Source organism: Callionymus lyra, chromosome 2 (genome assembly GCF_982586985.1).
Source record: "Callionymus lyra chromosome 2, fCalLyr1.hap1.1, whole genome shotgun sequence".
Taxonomy (NCBI): Eukaryota; Metazoa; Chordata; class Actinopteri; order Syngnathiformes; family Callionymidae; genus Callionymus; species Callionymus lyra.
This window is the reverse complement of record NC_141819.1, coordinates 3,955,518-3,967,948: the sequence shown is the minus strand read 5'-3', so window position 1 is coordinate 3,967,948 and position 12,431 is coordinate 3,955,518. Positions and strand designations below refer to the sequence as shown.

Genomic DNA, 12,431 nt, shown 5'->3' with positions numbered 1-12,431 from the left:
AGACTCAGTTGTAAAATACTCAGTTGTAAAGACTCAATTGTAAAGACTCAGTTTTAAAGACTCAGTTTTAAAGACTCAGTTGTAAAGACTCAGTTGTAAAGTCTCACTTGTAAAGACTCAGTTGTAAAGACTCAGTTGTGAAGACTCATTTGTAAAAGTCGCAGTTATAAAGACTCAGTTGTAAAAGACTCAGTTGTGAAGACTCATTTGTAAAAGTCGCAGTTATAAAGTCTCACTTGTAAAAGACTCAATTGTGAAAACTCAGTTTTAAAGACTCAGTTGTAAAGACTCAGTTGTGAAGACTCATTTGTAAAAGACTCAGTTGTAAAAGACTCAGTTGTAAAAGACTCAGTTGTAAAAGACTCAGTTGTAAAGACTCAGTTGTAAACAACTCAGTTGTAAAGACTCAGTTGTAAAAGACTCAGTTGTAAAAGACTCAGTTGTAAAAGACTCAGTTGTAAAGACTCAGTTGTAAAAGACTCAGTTGTAAAGACTCGACCGTGACTCAGTTAGAAACATGGACACAAACCTCCGTCTCTCCTGGTCACATGACCTGATGATGATGTCATCACTCTGATCTCTTGATTGCCTTTCACGCTCAGCCAGACACGACCAGCAGGGGGCGCCTCCGTCCCTGCGGTCAGAAGACGCGACTGTTCCTCGCGCCCTTGACCCGCAGCCAGACGCGCATGATTGACAGCTGCTGCACGCCGTGCGTCATCATGCGACGACCTGTGTTCATGAATATTCATGAGCGACCTCATGTGGCCGACGTTAATAATTCAATCGCAAGATTTCAAACCTGCGGGTCGTCAAGTGTCGCACAACAGTGTGAGAACGAGTGAGTCGCACAACAGTGTGAGAACGAGTGAGTCGCACAACAGTGTGCGAACGAGTGAGTCGCACAACAGTGTGAGAACGAGTGAGTCGCACAACAGTGTGAGAACGAGTGAGTCGCACAACAGTGTGAGAACGAGTGAGTCGCACAACAGTGTGAGAACGAGTGAGTCGCACAACAGTGTGCGAACGAGTGAGTCGCACAACAGTCTGAGAACGAATGAGTCGCACAACAGTGTGAGAACGAGTGAGTCGCACAACAGTGTGAGAACGAGTGAGTCGCACAACAGTGTGAGAACGATCGTGTCGCACAACAGTGTGAGAACGAGTGAGTCGCACAACAGTGTGAGAACGAGTGAGTCGCACAACAGTGTGAGAACGAGTGAGTCGCACAACAGTGTGAGAACGATCGTGTCGCACAACAGTGTGAGAACGATCGTGTCGCACAACAGTGTGCGAACGAGTGAGTCGCACAACAGTGTGAGAACGATCGTGTCGCACAACAGTGTGAGAACGATCGTGTCGCACAACAGTGTGAGAACGAGTGTGTCGCACAACAGTGTGAGAACGAGTGTGTCGCACAGCAGTGTGAGAACGAGTGAGTCGCACAACAGTGTGAGAAAGAGTGTGTCGCACAACAGTGTGAGAAAGAGTTAGTCATGACATCTTCATTCATGCTTTGATCAGTCCATCTGGATCGAGTAACCCTTTGAGGGATTGTTCACCGTTGAAAAAGCAACACTGTTGTGTTGCGTTAAATTCTAATGTTCGTTTTCTACTCACAATCACTGAGTCGTCACAAAAATGTAATCATTCTATCCAGTAACACAACTTTGTGTTGAAGCGGAGACAACATGTTTGGTTTAGTTTATTTTTGGTGACGTTCTATTCTTATTGTTGTTGTCGGTGTCATGCAGGAGAATGTGTGTGTTTGTGTGTGTGTCTGTGAATGTCTTTGTGTGTATGTGTCTGTACATTTATGTGTCTTTGCATGCGTACAAAAGTGTGTACATTTGTGTTTCCTTGTGTGTATCTATAAACTGTATGTTTTTGTGTGTAAACGAGTGTGTGCGTGTTTGTGAATGTGTGTGTGTCTGCACATTTCTTTGTGTTTATGTATCTATATGTGTTTGTTTATGTGCATTTGTGTGTTTGCATGTGTAAAGATGTGTGTGTGTGTGTGTGTGTGTGCGTCTGTGTGTGTGATTGTGTGTCTGCGTACATCTTCGTGTCTATGTATGTATATGTGTTTGTTTACCTGTACAGGTGCATGTGTGAATGTGTGTGTGTGTATGTCTGTGCATGTTTCTGTGTTTATGTATATATGTGTTTGTTTCTATGAATTTGTGTGTTTGCATGTGTACAGGTGCATGTGCGTGTGTGTGTCTGCGTATGTCTTTGTGTTTATGTATGTATACGTGATTGTTTCTATGGATTTGTGTGATGCATCTGTACAGGTGTGCGTGTGTGTGCATGTGTTTGTACGTGTGTTTCCTTTTTGTGTATGTATGTTTGTGTGTTTTATGTGTGTAAATGAGTGTGTTTGTGAATGTGTGTAGATGTGTGTCTGCACATGTCTATGTGTTTATGTATATGTGTTTTTGTAGGAATTTGTGTGTTTGATTGTGCATAGGTGTGTGTGTGTTTTTTTCATTTTATGTATGTATGTACTATATTTTTTTGTGTTTGTGTTAATGTGTTTGTGAGTGTGTGTGTGATATTGTGTGTGTGTGATATTGTGTGTGTCTTTGTACATGCAGTGAGAGAAAGAAACCCAGAAACCCATTGTATATTATTGTGTGTGTGTGTGGGGGGGGGGGGTGTGAATGTGGGTATGTGTGTGTGCCTGTGCATCTCTTTGTTTTTATGTATGTATATGTGTTTATGTGCATTTTGTTTATGTGCATTTGTGTGTTTGCATGTGTAAAGGTGTGTGTTTGTGTGTTTCCTTGTGTGTATGTATGTACTGTATGTTTTTGTGTGTAAAGGAGTGTGTGCGTTTCTGAATGTGTGTGTCTGTGCATGTCTTTGTGTTTATGTATGTATATGTGTTTGTTTCTAGATATTTGTGTGTTTGCCTGTGTATAGGCGTGTCCGTTTCTGTGTGTTTCTCCTTGTGTGTATATACAACTGTATGTTTTTGTGTAAATGTGTGTAAATGTGCGTGTGAGTATGTTAGAGAGAGTGTGTGTGATTGTGTGTGTCTTTGTACATGCAGTATGAGAGAAATAAAGACTGTGTATCTGATTGTGTGTGTGTGTCTGTGTGTGAGAGAAAGAAAGTCTATGTGTGTAATTATGTGTCTAAATGTTTGTGTCAACACTAAGAAAGAGAAAAGTCACTGTTTGAAAACATTGCGTATAAAGTTGTGTTACAGTCTTTAATTTATGTCGGAAACATTTTGAAAAAGAAACTTTAATTCACACAAACAATGATCCAGATCCTGTCGTCGACTTTATCAAAAATATCTTTGTTTCGTTATCGACAAAACTTCAACACAATCTTGTGTGTTTTTCCTCATGAAAAGGTGTCAAACTTCCTCCGGATCCGACGGACTCTCCAGGTCCAGGTCCAGGTCCTGGTCTAAGTCCAGGTCCAGGTCGTCACGAGTATAAAACACCGACTCCACCGAGAGGTTTGTGCGTCTAATCCAGGAGTCCGGTCCTGATCCGGCGGCCGCTAGCTGCACAGCGCGCCGCTCGGCTCGTCCGCGGCATTGGGCAGTTGCGAGCCGAACGCCTGCAGTGACGCCTGGATCCGGACCACCTCGCCGGGCGTGAGTTTGAGGCGGTGCCGCAGCATGCATGAGAACAGGTCCAGTCTCTGCTGGCCGCGCGGCGACACCCGGTTGACCCGGTCCCGGATCTCCAGCAGTCGCAGCAGAGCCGAGTCCTGTGAGCCCTGCGTGTACGGGTAGTCCAGCTGCAGGATCAGGTCCCTGATGGCGTCGGGGTCGAAGTGCATGCTGTAGCCGAAGACCTGGATGCCGTTGATCTTCATGTAGCCCAGGTTCCGCTCTGGGTCTGCCGTCTCCTCCTCCGGGGGCTCCTGGTAGACGGCGGCGACGGTGTCGTTGAGCTCCGGGGACTTGACGCGGCTCCTCAGGTAGATGTGGACGGTTTCGAAGAAGGTCTTCCACTTGTTGCCCAGGGTCAGGGTCCAGTTGTAGCAGTCGAACGGGAGGTCCAGCTTGGTGGACCGCCAGTCGGGGAAGGAGCCCTCGCCCACTGGGACGGTCCAGCTCTCCGAGTGGCTGCCCCCGAACGGGTTGATGTAGAGGGTGAGTGCCGGCTCCAGCGTGCTGTTCTTGGTCAGGCAGACCTGCAGGGTCAGGCCCAGCAGCATGTGCACGTGGTTGGACTTGTACTTGTTGCTCTTCAGCGTCAGCAGCATCCTCTTCCTCCACGCCGGGTCGAACCAGCTGTTAAGCCGCATGTCGTTGCTGATGAAGATGGCGTGGACCTGGAACGACAGAGGGGGGGTTGATTCACGACCTCCTGTCAGCGTCAAGTCCAACTTCCTGCCGGCACGTTGAAGACTCGCAGCATAAATCTGCCTCACACGAGAGACCCTTATTATTGAAACATCGATCAGACGACGACACAACAAACTGCAATTGAGTAGAAACTGAATCAACCGTTTCTACGACGACCACAAGGCTTTTACACAGAGAGAGTTTGTGTGTGTGTGTGTGTGTGTGTGTGTGTGTGTGTGTGTGTGTGTGTGTGTCTGTGTGTGGCTGTGCATGTGTTTGTGCATGTGTTTGTTTATATGTGTGTGTGACTGTGTGTCTTTGTATGTATGTGTGTATCTGTGCATGTCTTTGTGTTTATGTGTGTGTGTCTTTGTGTGTATTTGTCTGTGACTGTGTGTGTATGTGTGTGTGACTGTGTGTCTTTGTGCGTGTGTGTGGTTGTGTGTGTCTTTGTGTTTGTGATTGTGTGTGTCTGTGCATGTCTTTGTGTGATCGTGTATTTATGTGTGTGTGACTGTGCATGTCTTTGTTTTTATGTGTGTGACTGTGTGTGTCTTTGTGTGTATGCGTGTGTTACTGTGCCTGTCTTTGTGTGTGTGTGTCTGTGCATGTCTTTGTGTATATTTTTGTGTGATCATGTGTGTGAGTATGTGTGACTGTGTGTCTTTGTGTGTCTGTGTGTGTCTTTGTGTGTGTGTGACTGTGTTAGTCTTTGTGTGTATGTTTGTGTTCTGTGCATGTATTTGTGTGTTTGTGTGTGTCTTTGTGTGAATGTTTGTGTGACTGTGAGTATATTTTTTTGTATGTTTGTGTGATTGTGTGTTTGTCTTTGTGTCTACGATGTATGTATGTTTTGTGTTTGCTTGAGTACAATGCGTTATCTTGTGTTTATCTATGGACTGTATGTTTGTGTGTGTGTGTAAGTGTATCTGTTTGTGTATATACGTGTGGATTTATGTATGTTATTGCATGTGTATGTGTGCGAGAGAAAGAATGTGTGCGTAAGTGTGTGAATGTGTGTGAGTGTGTGTACCTCCAGTCTGCGGTCAGACCTCCTCAGCAGGTAGTCCAGCTCCAGGTCCTGCATGTCGGTCTCAAAGCTGAGGTAGTTCTCGGTGGAGTCCGCGACCGCAGGTCTACAGGAGCCCTGGACCAGGACGAAGCCCACGTTGCAGCCGCCACAGCGGGTCTGATTGTCGGCGGCGCAGGAGGAGCAGGTCGGGCCGTCGCCCACCGTGCACGGCGGCGGCAGCTGACACGAGCCGGCGTCGTGCCGGCAGTTGCAACTGTGGAGCTCCTCGGAGAAGGACCCGAGCTGGTTGTTCTGGGAGCAGTAGAGCAGCGACTGCAGCAGACTCAGCCAGTAGGACCGCGGCCTGGGGGGTAAAGGGAAGAGTAAGGAGTCCAGCAGACCATATGACCCCACTATGTTCTTGCACAGCTGGAGACTCACGGACTCTCACTGTCAGGGGCCATCTTTGTTGAGTCGCAGGAGCAGCTAAGACTAAGACCTGTATTAAGTCTGAGACTAGGAACAGGACGCACACCAGGAGGGGCCATCTTTGTTGAGTTGCAGGAGCAGCTAAGACTAAGACCTGTATTAATCTCGAGACTAGGACCAGGAAGCACACCGGGAGGGGCCATCTTTGTTGAGTTGCAGGAGCAGCTAATGACTAAGACCGGTATTAAGTACGAGACTACGACCAGGACACACACCGGTAGGGGCCATCTTTGTTGAGTTGCAGGAGCAGCTAAAGACTAAGACCTGCATTAAGTCCGAGACTAGGACCAGGACGCACGCCTGGGGCACGCGCCCTCTCCAAAGACTTCTGTGGTATTCCATAGTCGACAAAGAGCCGGCGTGGTTCTGCGGCAGGATGTAATCCAGCAAACATTCTCAGATTAGCATAAAGTTTACCACAATAGCGTCTCATCAAAGCAGATCCGGCTCCGCGCCCGGCTTCCTCTCCCCCGCCAGCAAAGAGGATCAGAGCATGAAAGGATCACCGCGGAGGAACGGGAATCAAACTTCTTCCCACATGAAGAATTATGAGTCCCGGGCCTCGGGCTCTGGTGCACTCGCGTGGCTGATCAAAGTCTCACGTGGAACCTGAGACTGCGGGGGGAGCGCATGAGGACGAGTCAGACTCTGTCGGTGACGGTGACTTAGATTCGTCGCAAGGTCAGGACAATGACCAGTGTCGGGTGAGGACACTTTCTAGAACCGGGGTTACGTGGTCACTAGAGGTGTTTTTTTTCTTGGTTGTTCTCATTCCTCACCTGTCTCACTTCATCTCTGCCTTAAATCTCACCCGTCTCACCTAACACTTGTCTCATTCCTCATATGTCTCACCTATCACATGTGTCATTCCTCACCTGTCTCACCTAATCCCTGCCTCACCTGTCTTACCTCACGCTTGTCTCATTTCTCACCTGTCTCACCTCACACCTGCCTCACCTCTCACCTTTCCCATTCCTCGCCTGTCTCACCCCTCACACCGGTTTTACCCCCCACATGTCTGATTACTCACCAGTCTCACCTCTCACAAGTCTCACCTCTTACCAGTCATTTCACATCTGTCTAATTCCTCACCTGTCTCACCTCTCACCTGTCTCACCCTCAACTTTCTCACTTCTCACCCATCTTACCTCACATCTGTTTCACCCCCCACATTACTCACCAGTCTTACCCCACATCGGCTTCATTCCTCACCTGTCTCACCCCTCACCGGTTTCATTCCTCACTTGTCTCACCTCACACCGGTTTCATTCCTCACGTGTCTCACCTCACATCTCTCTCACCTCCCACATGTCTCACCTCACAACGGTTTCACCTCAAACGTGTCTCATTCCTCACCTGTCTCACCTCATCCCTGCCTTACCTCTCACCTGTCTCACCTCTCAACTTTCTCACTTCTCACCCATCTTACCTCACACCTGCTTCACCTGTCTCACCTCTCTGATGTTGCAGAACCAGATCAAACTCACCGTTCCCTGAGCAGCGTCACTCTGGGCTGCCGCTGACACCTCTTGCTGAGGTTGAAGAGCTTGAAGACGACTCTGTGGGCCCGGCGGGTCAGAACCTTGATGCTGTTGTCCAGCTGCTGGAACCTGCCCTGCAGCTGCAGGTCCAGGTCCCACAGCTCCCGCAGCGCAGACGTGTTGAGGAACCGGTTCTGAGGGAGGCGCGACTGGAAGGACTTGAACTCGTCTGCGGGGACAGAAACCACAGTCAGGTCAGAACCCGATCAAACCTGTGATCGTCGTCTTCAAACACGTGTGTGTGCGGATGATTTATTCATTCACGATCCTGTTCATTTATTCACTTCTCTGGAGTCAAATCCTCCGTTTCCTGTTTGGATGTTGATTTATTCATCGGCTTGTTTTCTCACAAAAGAAAAAAACTTTGTTGCGACGAGAGCGAAACGAAAAACTCGTCCAACTTTTGTTTCCACGGTTCCGGAAGGTTTGTGTTTGTGTGGGGTGGGTCGCCATGGAAACGCCGTTACATTCCTGGCACGCTCGGGCTCTCGACACCGAGCTGTTAAAACATAAAGTGCAGATAATTGCTCGGCGAGATGTTTCATCCTGATGCGAGGAGGCGATAAAGCGCGGCTGCAGTTTGTGCTGAGTAATGGTCACCTGAGCAGAAATAACAACATTATTCTCTCGCCGCTTCGCTCGCTCGCATTAAAAGCTTTTTATTGCTGATTAATCTGCTGCGGGCGCCACGGGTTCAATCCGACGCTCAGACGCTCCTCGAGCGAGATTTTCATAAATCGCCTTCAACGAGTGTGACGTCGTCGTGGAGATGGACGTCTCACCCCAAGACTCACCAGACTCACCGTAACTCCTGGTACTGGGCCTCCCAGCTGCCCGTGATCCTCTGCAGACTGTGTGTGTGTTTAAGTGTGTGTCCAATATGTGCATGTGAGTGTGTTAAAGTGTGTGTTGTGTGTGCATGTATTTAAGTGCGTGTGTTTAAGTTTGTGACATCATGATGTCACTGGACACCTTCAGCAAGGCTGTCTCCGTAGATGCTTACGGAAGCCAGACTGAAACTTCTCATGGATGTCGCTCTGATCCAGGAACAAAGACAGCTGCTCAGACACCACCTTCTCCAAGATCTTGGACAAGAAAGGGAGCTTAGAAATAGGCCTGAAATTACTGAGGTCAGTCGGGTCTAAGCCTGGTTTTTTGAGCAGAGGCTCTACAATGACATGTTAAAATGCATTGGGAAAAAACCCTGTGGAAAGGGAGAGGTTCACCATATTGGTAACCCAGGGTCCAATTACATCAAATACTTTGATAAAAAGCCTACAAGGAAGGACGTCATCTGAGCAAGAGGAGGGTTCATCTTGTTCACTAGTGCCGAAACATCACCATAAGATACAGCAGTGAAGGAAGACCAAGGGGAGGAGAGGGGCTCAGAGACAGTAGGGGTTCCAAACAAAGGGGGAGAGATTTTCTCTTTGATCAATTTAATTTTGTCAATGAAAAATCTTAAATCTCACGTGTGTTGTGTGTGTGCATGTGAGTGTGTTTATGTGTGTGTGTGTTTAAGTGTGTGTTGTGTTTGCATGTGAGTGTGTTTATGTGTTGTGTGTGGGTGTAGACACCGAGACTCACCAGACTCCCGAAACTCCTGGTACTGGGCCTCCCAGCTGCCCGTGATCCTCTGCAGACTCTCCTCCATGGCCTGGATGTCTAGGTAAGGACAGTTGCATTCTGGGAACCTGGGGTCGCAGGCGCACCAGCAGTCGTTGTCCCGGCAGACGAAGTCTCCCTCCGCGTTGCAGGCGATGTAGCTCAGCGCACTTCGCACGAACGCCTCCCTCAGGTAGTCCGGCAGGATCACCTGCAGACCTGTGGACCGGGACCGGCGGCCCGGGTGTGAGTCCCGTCCACGGGAGGATCAGAGTCCGAAACCCACCTTGAAGTTGGACCTTGTTCTCCGGACTCTGGACCAGCACAGAACTCACAGAGTCCAGGTTGTCGTAGTTGCTGCATCCCAGAGGTCCGGTCCGGGTCTCGGTCACCTGGACCGGATCAGAAAGACTCTGTCATGACTGTGTGTCTGAAAGTGTGAATGTGTTCAGATTTGTGTGTTAAAGTGTGTGTGTGTGTGTCAGTGTCAGGCCAAGAGCCTCCCAAATCTCAGAACTTTCAGACGAGACCAACATTATCAATATACCAATCATTTTTTAGTTGTGTGTGCATGCAAGTAAGTGTGTCTGTAAGTTTGTTTAACTGTGTGTATGTGTGTGTGCGTATGATGTGTGTAAGATTTTTGAGTTTTTGTGTCTGTGTTAGTGTGACTAAGTATGTGTTGCGTGTGCGTGTGTTTAAGTGTGTGTGTGTGTGTGTTAAAGTGTGTGTGTGTCAGTGTCAGTCCAACAGCCTTCAAAACTTTCAGAACTTTCAGACGAGACCAACATTATCAATATGTCAATCATTTTTTTAGTTTGTGTGCATGAGTTTGTTTTTTGTGTGTCTGTAAGTTTTTTTGTGTCTGTGTTTGTGCTAGTGTGACTAAGTGTGTGTTGTGTGTGCATGTATTCAAGTGTGTGTGTTTAAGTTTGTGAAAGTAAGTGTGTGTTTAAGTGTGTGTTGTGTGTGTGCATGTGAGTGTGTTTATGTGTGTGTATGTTCAAGTGTGTGTTGTATGTGTGCATGTGAGTGTGTTTAAGAATGTGTTGTGTGTGGGTGTATTTAAGTGTGTGTGTTCAAGTTTGTGTGTGTTTAAGTGTGTGTTGTATGTGTGCATGTGAGTGTGTTTAAGTGTGTGTTGTGTGTGCATGTATTGAAGTGTGTGTGTGTCTAAGTATATTAAGGGTGTGTGTGTCTAAGTTTATTTAAGTGTTTGTGTGTCTAAGTGTATTTAAGTGTGTGTGTGTGGGGGGGGGGTGTGAGTGTGTGTGTGTGTTTAAGTATGTGTTGTGAGTGCATGTATTTAAGTGAGTTCAAATGTGTGTGTGTCTCGGTGTGTGTCAGCTGTCAAGCACATGCTGCAGGTGTGATGTTCAGACAGGTGAGACCCTGGTAACTACAGAGAAAAGTCAGGTGAGGCGAGTGTTTCCATGACAACAACCCTGGAGATGACTGACAGGCGTTGAACAGGTGTGACCAGATTATCCAGATGTGAACAGGCGTGAACAGGTGTGAACAGGCGTGAACAGGTGTGACCAGATGTGACCAGATGTGAACAGGCGTGAACAGGTGTGACCAGATGTGACCAGGTGTGAACAGGTGTGAACAGGAGTGAACAGGTGTGACCAGGTGTGAACAGGCGGTGAACAGATGTGACCAGGTGTGACCAGGTGTGAACAGGTGTGACCAGGTGTGAACAGGTGTGACCAGGTGTGAACAGGTGTGACCAGGTGTGAACAGGCGGTGAACAGATGTGAACAGGTGTGACCAGGTGTGAACAGGTGTGACCAGGTATGAACAGGCGGTGAACAGGTGTTAACAGGTGTGACCAGGTGTGAACAGGCGGCGAACAGGTGTGAACAGGCGGTGAACAGATGTGACCAGGTGTGACCAGGTGTGAACAGGCGGCGAACAGGTGTGAACAGGCGGTGAACAGATGTGACCAGGTGTGACCAGGTGTGAACAGGTATGAAGAGGCGGTGAACAGGTGTGAACAGGTGTTGACAGGTGAGACCAGGTGTGAACAGGCGTGAACAGGTGTGACCAGGTGTGAACAGGCGGTGAACAGGTGTGACCAGGTGTTAACAGGTGTGAACAGGTGTTAACAGGCGTGAACAGGTGTGAACAGGTGTTAACAGGTGGGACCAGGTGTGAACAGGTGTGAACAGGTGTGAACAGGCGTGAACAGGTGTGACCAGGTGTGAACAGGTATGAACAGGCGGTGAACAGATGTGAACAGGTGTGAACAGGTGTGAACAGGTGTGAACAGGTGTGAACAGGCGGTGAACAGATGTGAACAGGTGTGACCAGGTGTGAACAGGTATGAACAGGCGGTGAACAGGTGTGAACAGGTGTTAACAGGTGAGACCAGGTGTGAACAGGCGTGAACAGGTGTGACCAGGTGTGAACAGGCGGTGAACAGGTGTGACCAGGTGTTAACAGGTGTGAACAGGTGTTAACAGGCGTGAACAGGTGTGAACAGGTGTTAACAGGTGGGACCAGGTGTGAACAGGTGTGAACAGGTGTGAACAGGCGTGAACAGGTGTGACCAGGTGTGAACAGGTATGAACAGGCGGTGAACAGATGTGAACAGGTGTGAACAGGTGTGAACAGGTGTGAACAGGCGGTGAACAGATGTGAACAGGTGTGACCAGGTGTGAACAGGTATGAACAGGCGGTGAACAGGTGTGAACAGGTGTTAACAGGTGAGACCAGGTGTGAACAGGCGTGAACAGGTGTGACCAGGTGTGAACAGGCGGTGAACAGGTGTGACCAGGTGTTAACAGGTATGAACAGGTGTTAACAGGCGTGAACAGGTGTGAACAGGTGTTAACAGGTGGGACCAGGTGTGAACAGGTGTGAACAGGTGTGACCAGGTGTGAACAGGTATGAACAGGCGGTGAATCGGTGTGAACAGGTGTTAACAGGCGTGAACAGGTGTGAACAGGTGTTAACAGGTGGGACCAGGTGTGAACAGGTGTGAACAGGTGTGAACAGGTGTGAACAGGCGTGAACAGTTGTGACCAGGTGTGAACAGATATGAACAGGCAGTGAACAGGTGTGACCAGGTGTGACCAGGTATGACCAGGTGTGACCAGGTGTGACCAGGTATGACCAGGTGTGACCAGGTGTACCTTGATGGCGGTGGAGGCGATCTGGACGTGGTGGAGGGTACGCAGTGTGCTCTCTCTGTCGATGAAGTAGGAGGCGGCCAGTTGGTGCAGAGACTCCAGGGACACGGACGAGGAGTTCCCGGAATAGTCGCTCACCTCCTTCCTGCTCAGCTTCCTCTTGTCCACGAAGATAGTCAGAGCCTCCTCACCTGCAGACGCACACCTGGAGGTCACCTGGAGGTCATGTGACGTCACGTCAGCGGGACTCGTGGATCACAGTTCCAGCGTCGGTACCGAGGTCGTATCTCTTCGAGCCCACATGTGTCTGGACACGGTCGGAACCGCAGCAGAACATG

The 12,431-nt window shown here is 48.7% G+C and overlaps 1 protein-coding gene across 1 annotated transcript in view; it reads right to left on the bottom strand.

Annotated features, from left to right (window-relative positions):
• Nucleotides 1-3,267: 3,267 nt before the first annotated feature.
• The window catches only part of LOC148085103 (BMP/retinoic acid-inducible neural-specific protein 3-like), a 30,330-nt gene continuing 21,166 nt past the window's right edge, over nt 3,268-12,431 (bottom strand). The window contains exons 4-9 of the mRNA XM_087783285.1: nt 12,097-12,284; nt 9,246-9,351; nt 8,942-9,178; nt 7,301-7,523; nt 5,346-5,688; nt 3,268-4,299 (exon numbers count right to left, since the gene is read on the bottom strand). Coding sequence (XP_087639411.1) covers nt 3,517-4,299; nt 5,346-5,688; nt 7,301-7,523; nt 8,942-9,178; nt 9,246-9,351; nt 12,097-12,284 — 1,880 coding nt within the window. The 3' untranslated portion in view covers nt 3,268-3,516. The remainder of the gene's footprint in view (nt 4,300-5,345; nt 5,689-7,300; nt 7,524-8,941; nt 9,179-9,245; nt 9,352-12,096; nt 12,285-12,431) is intronic.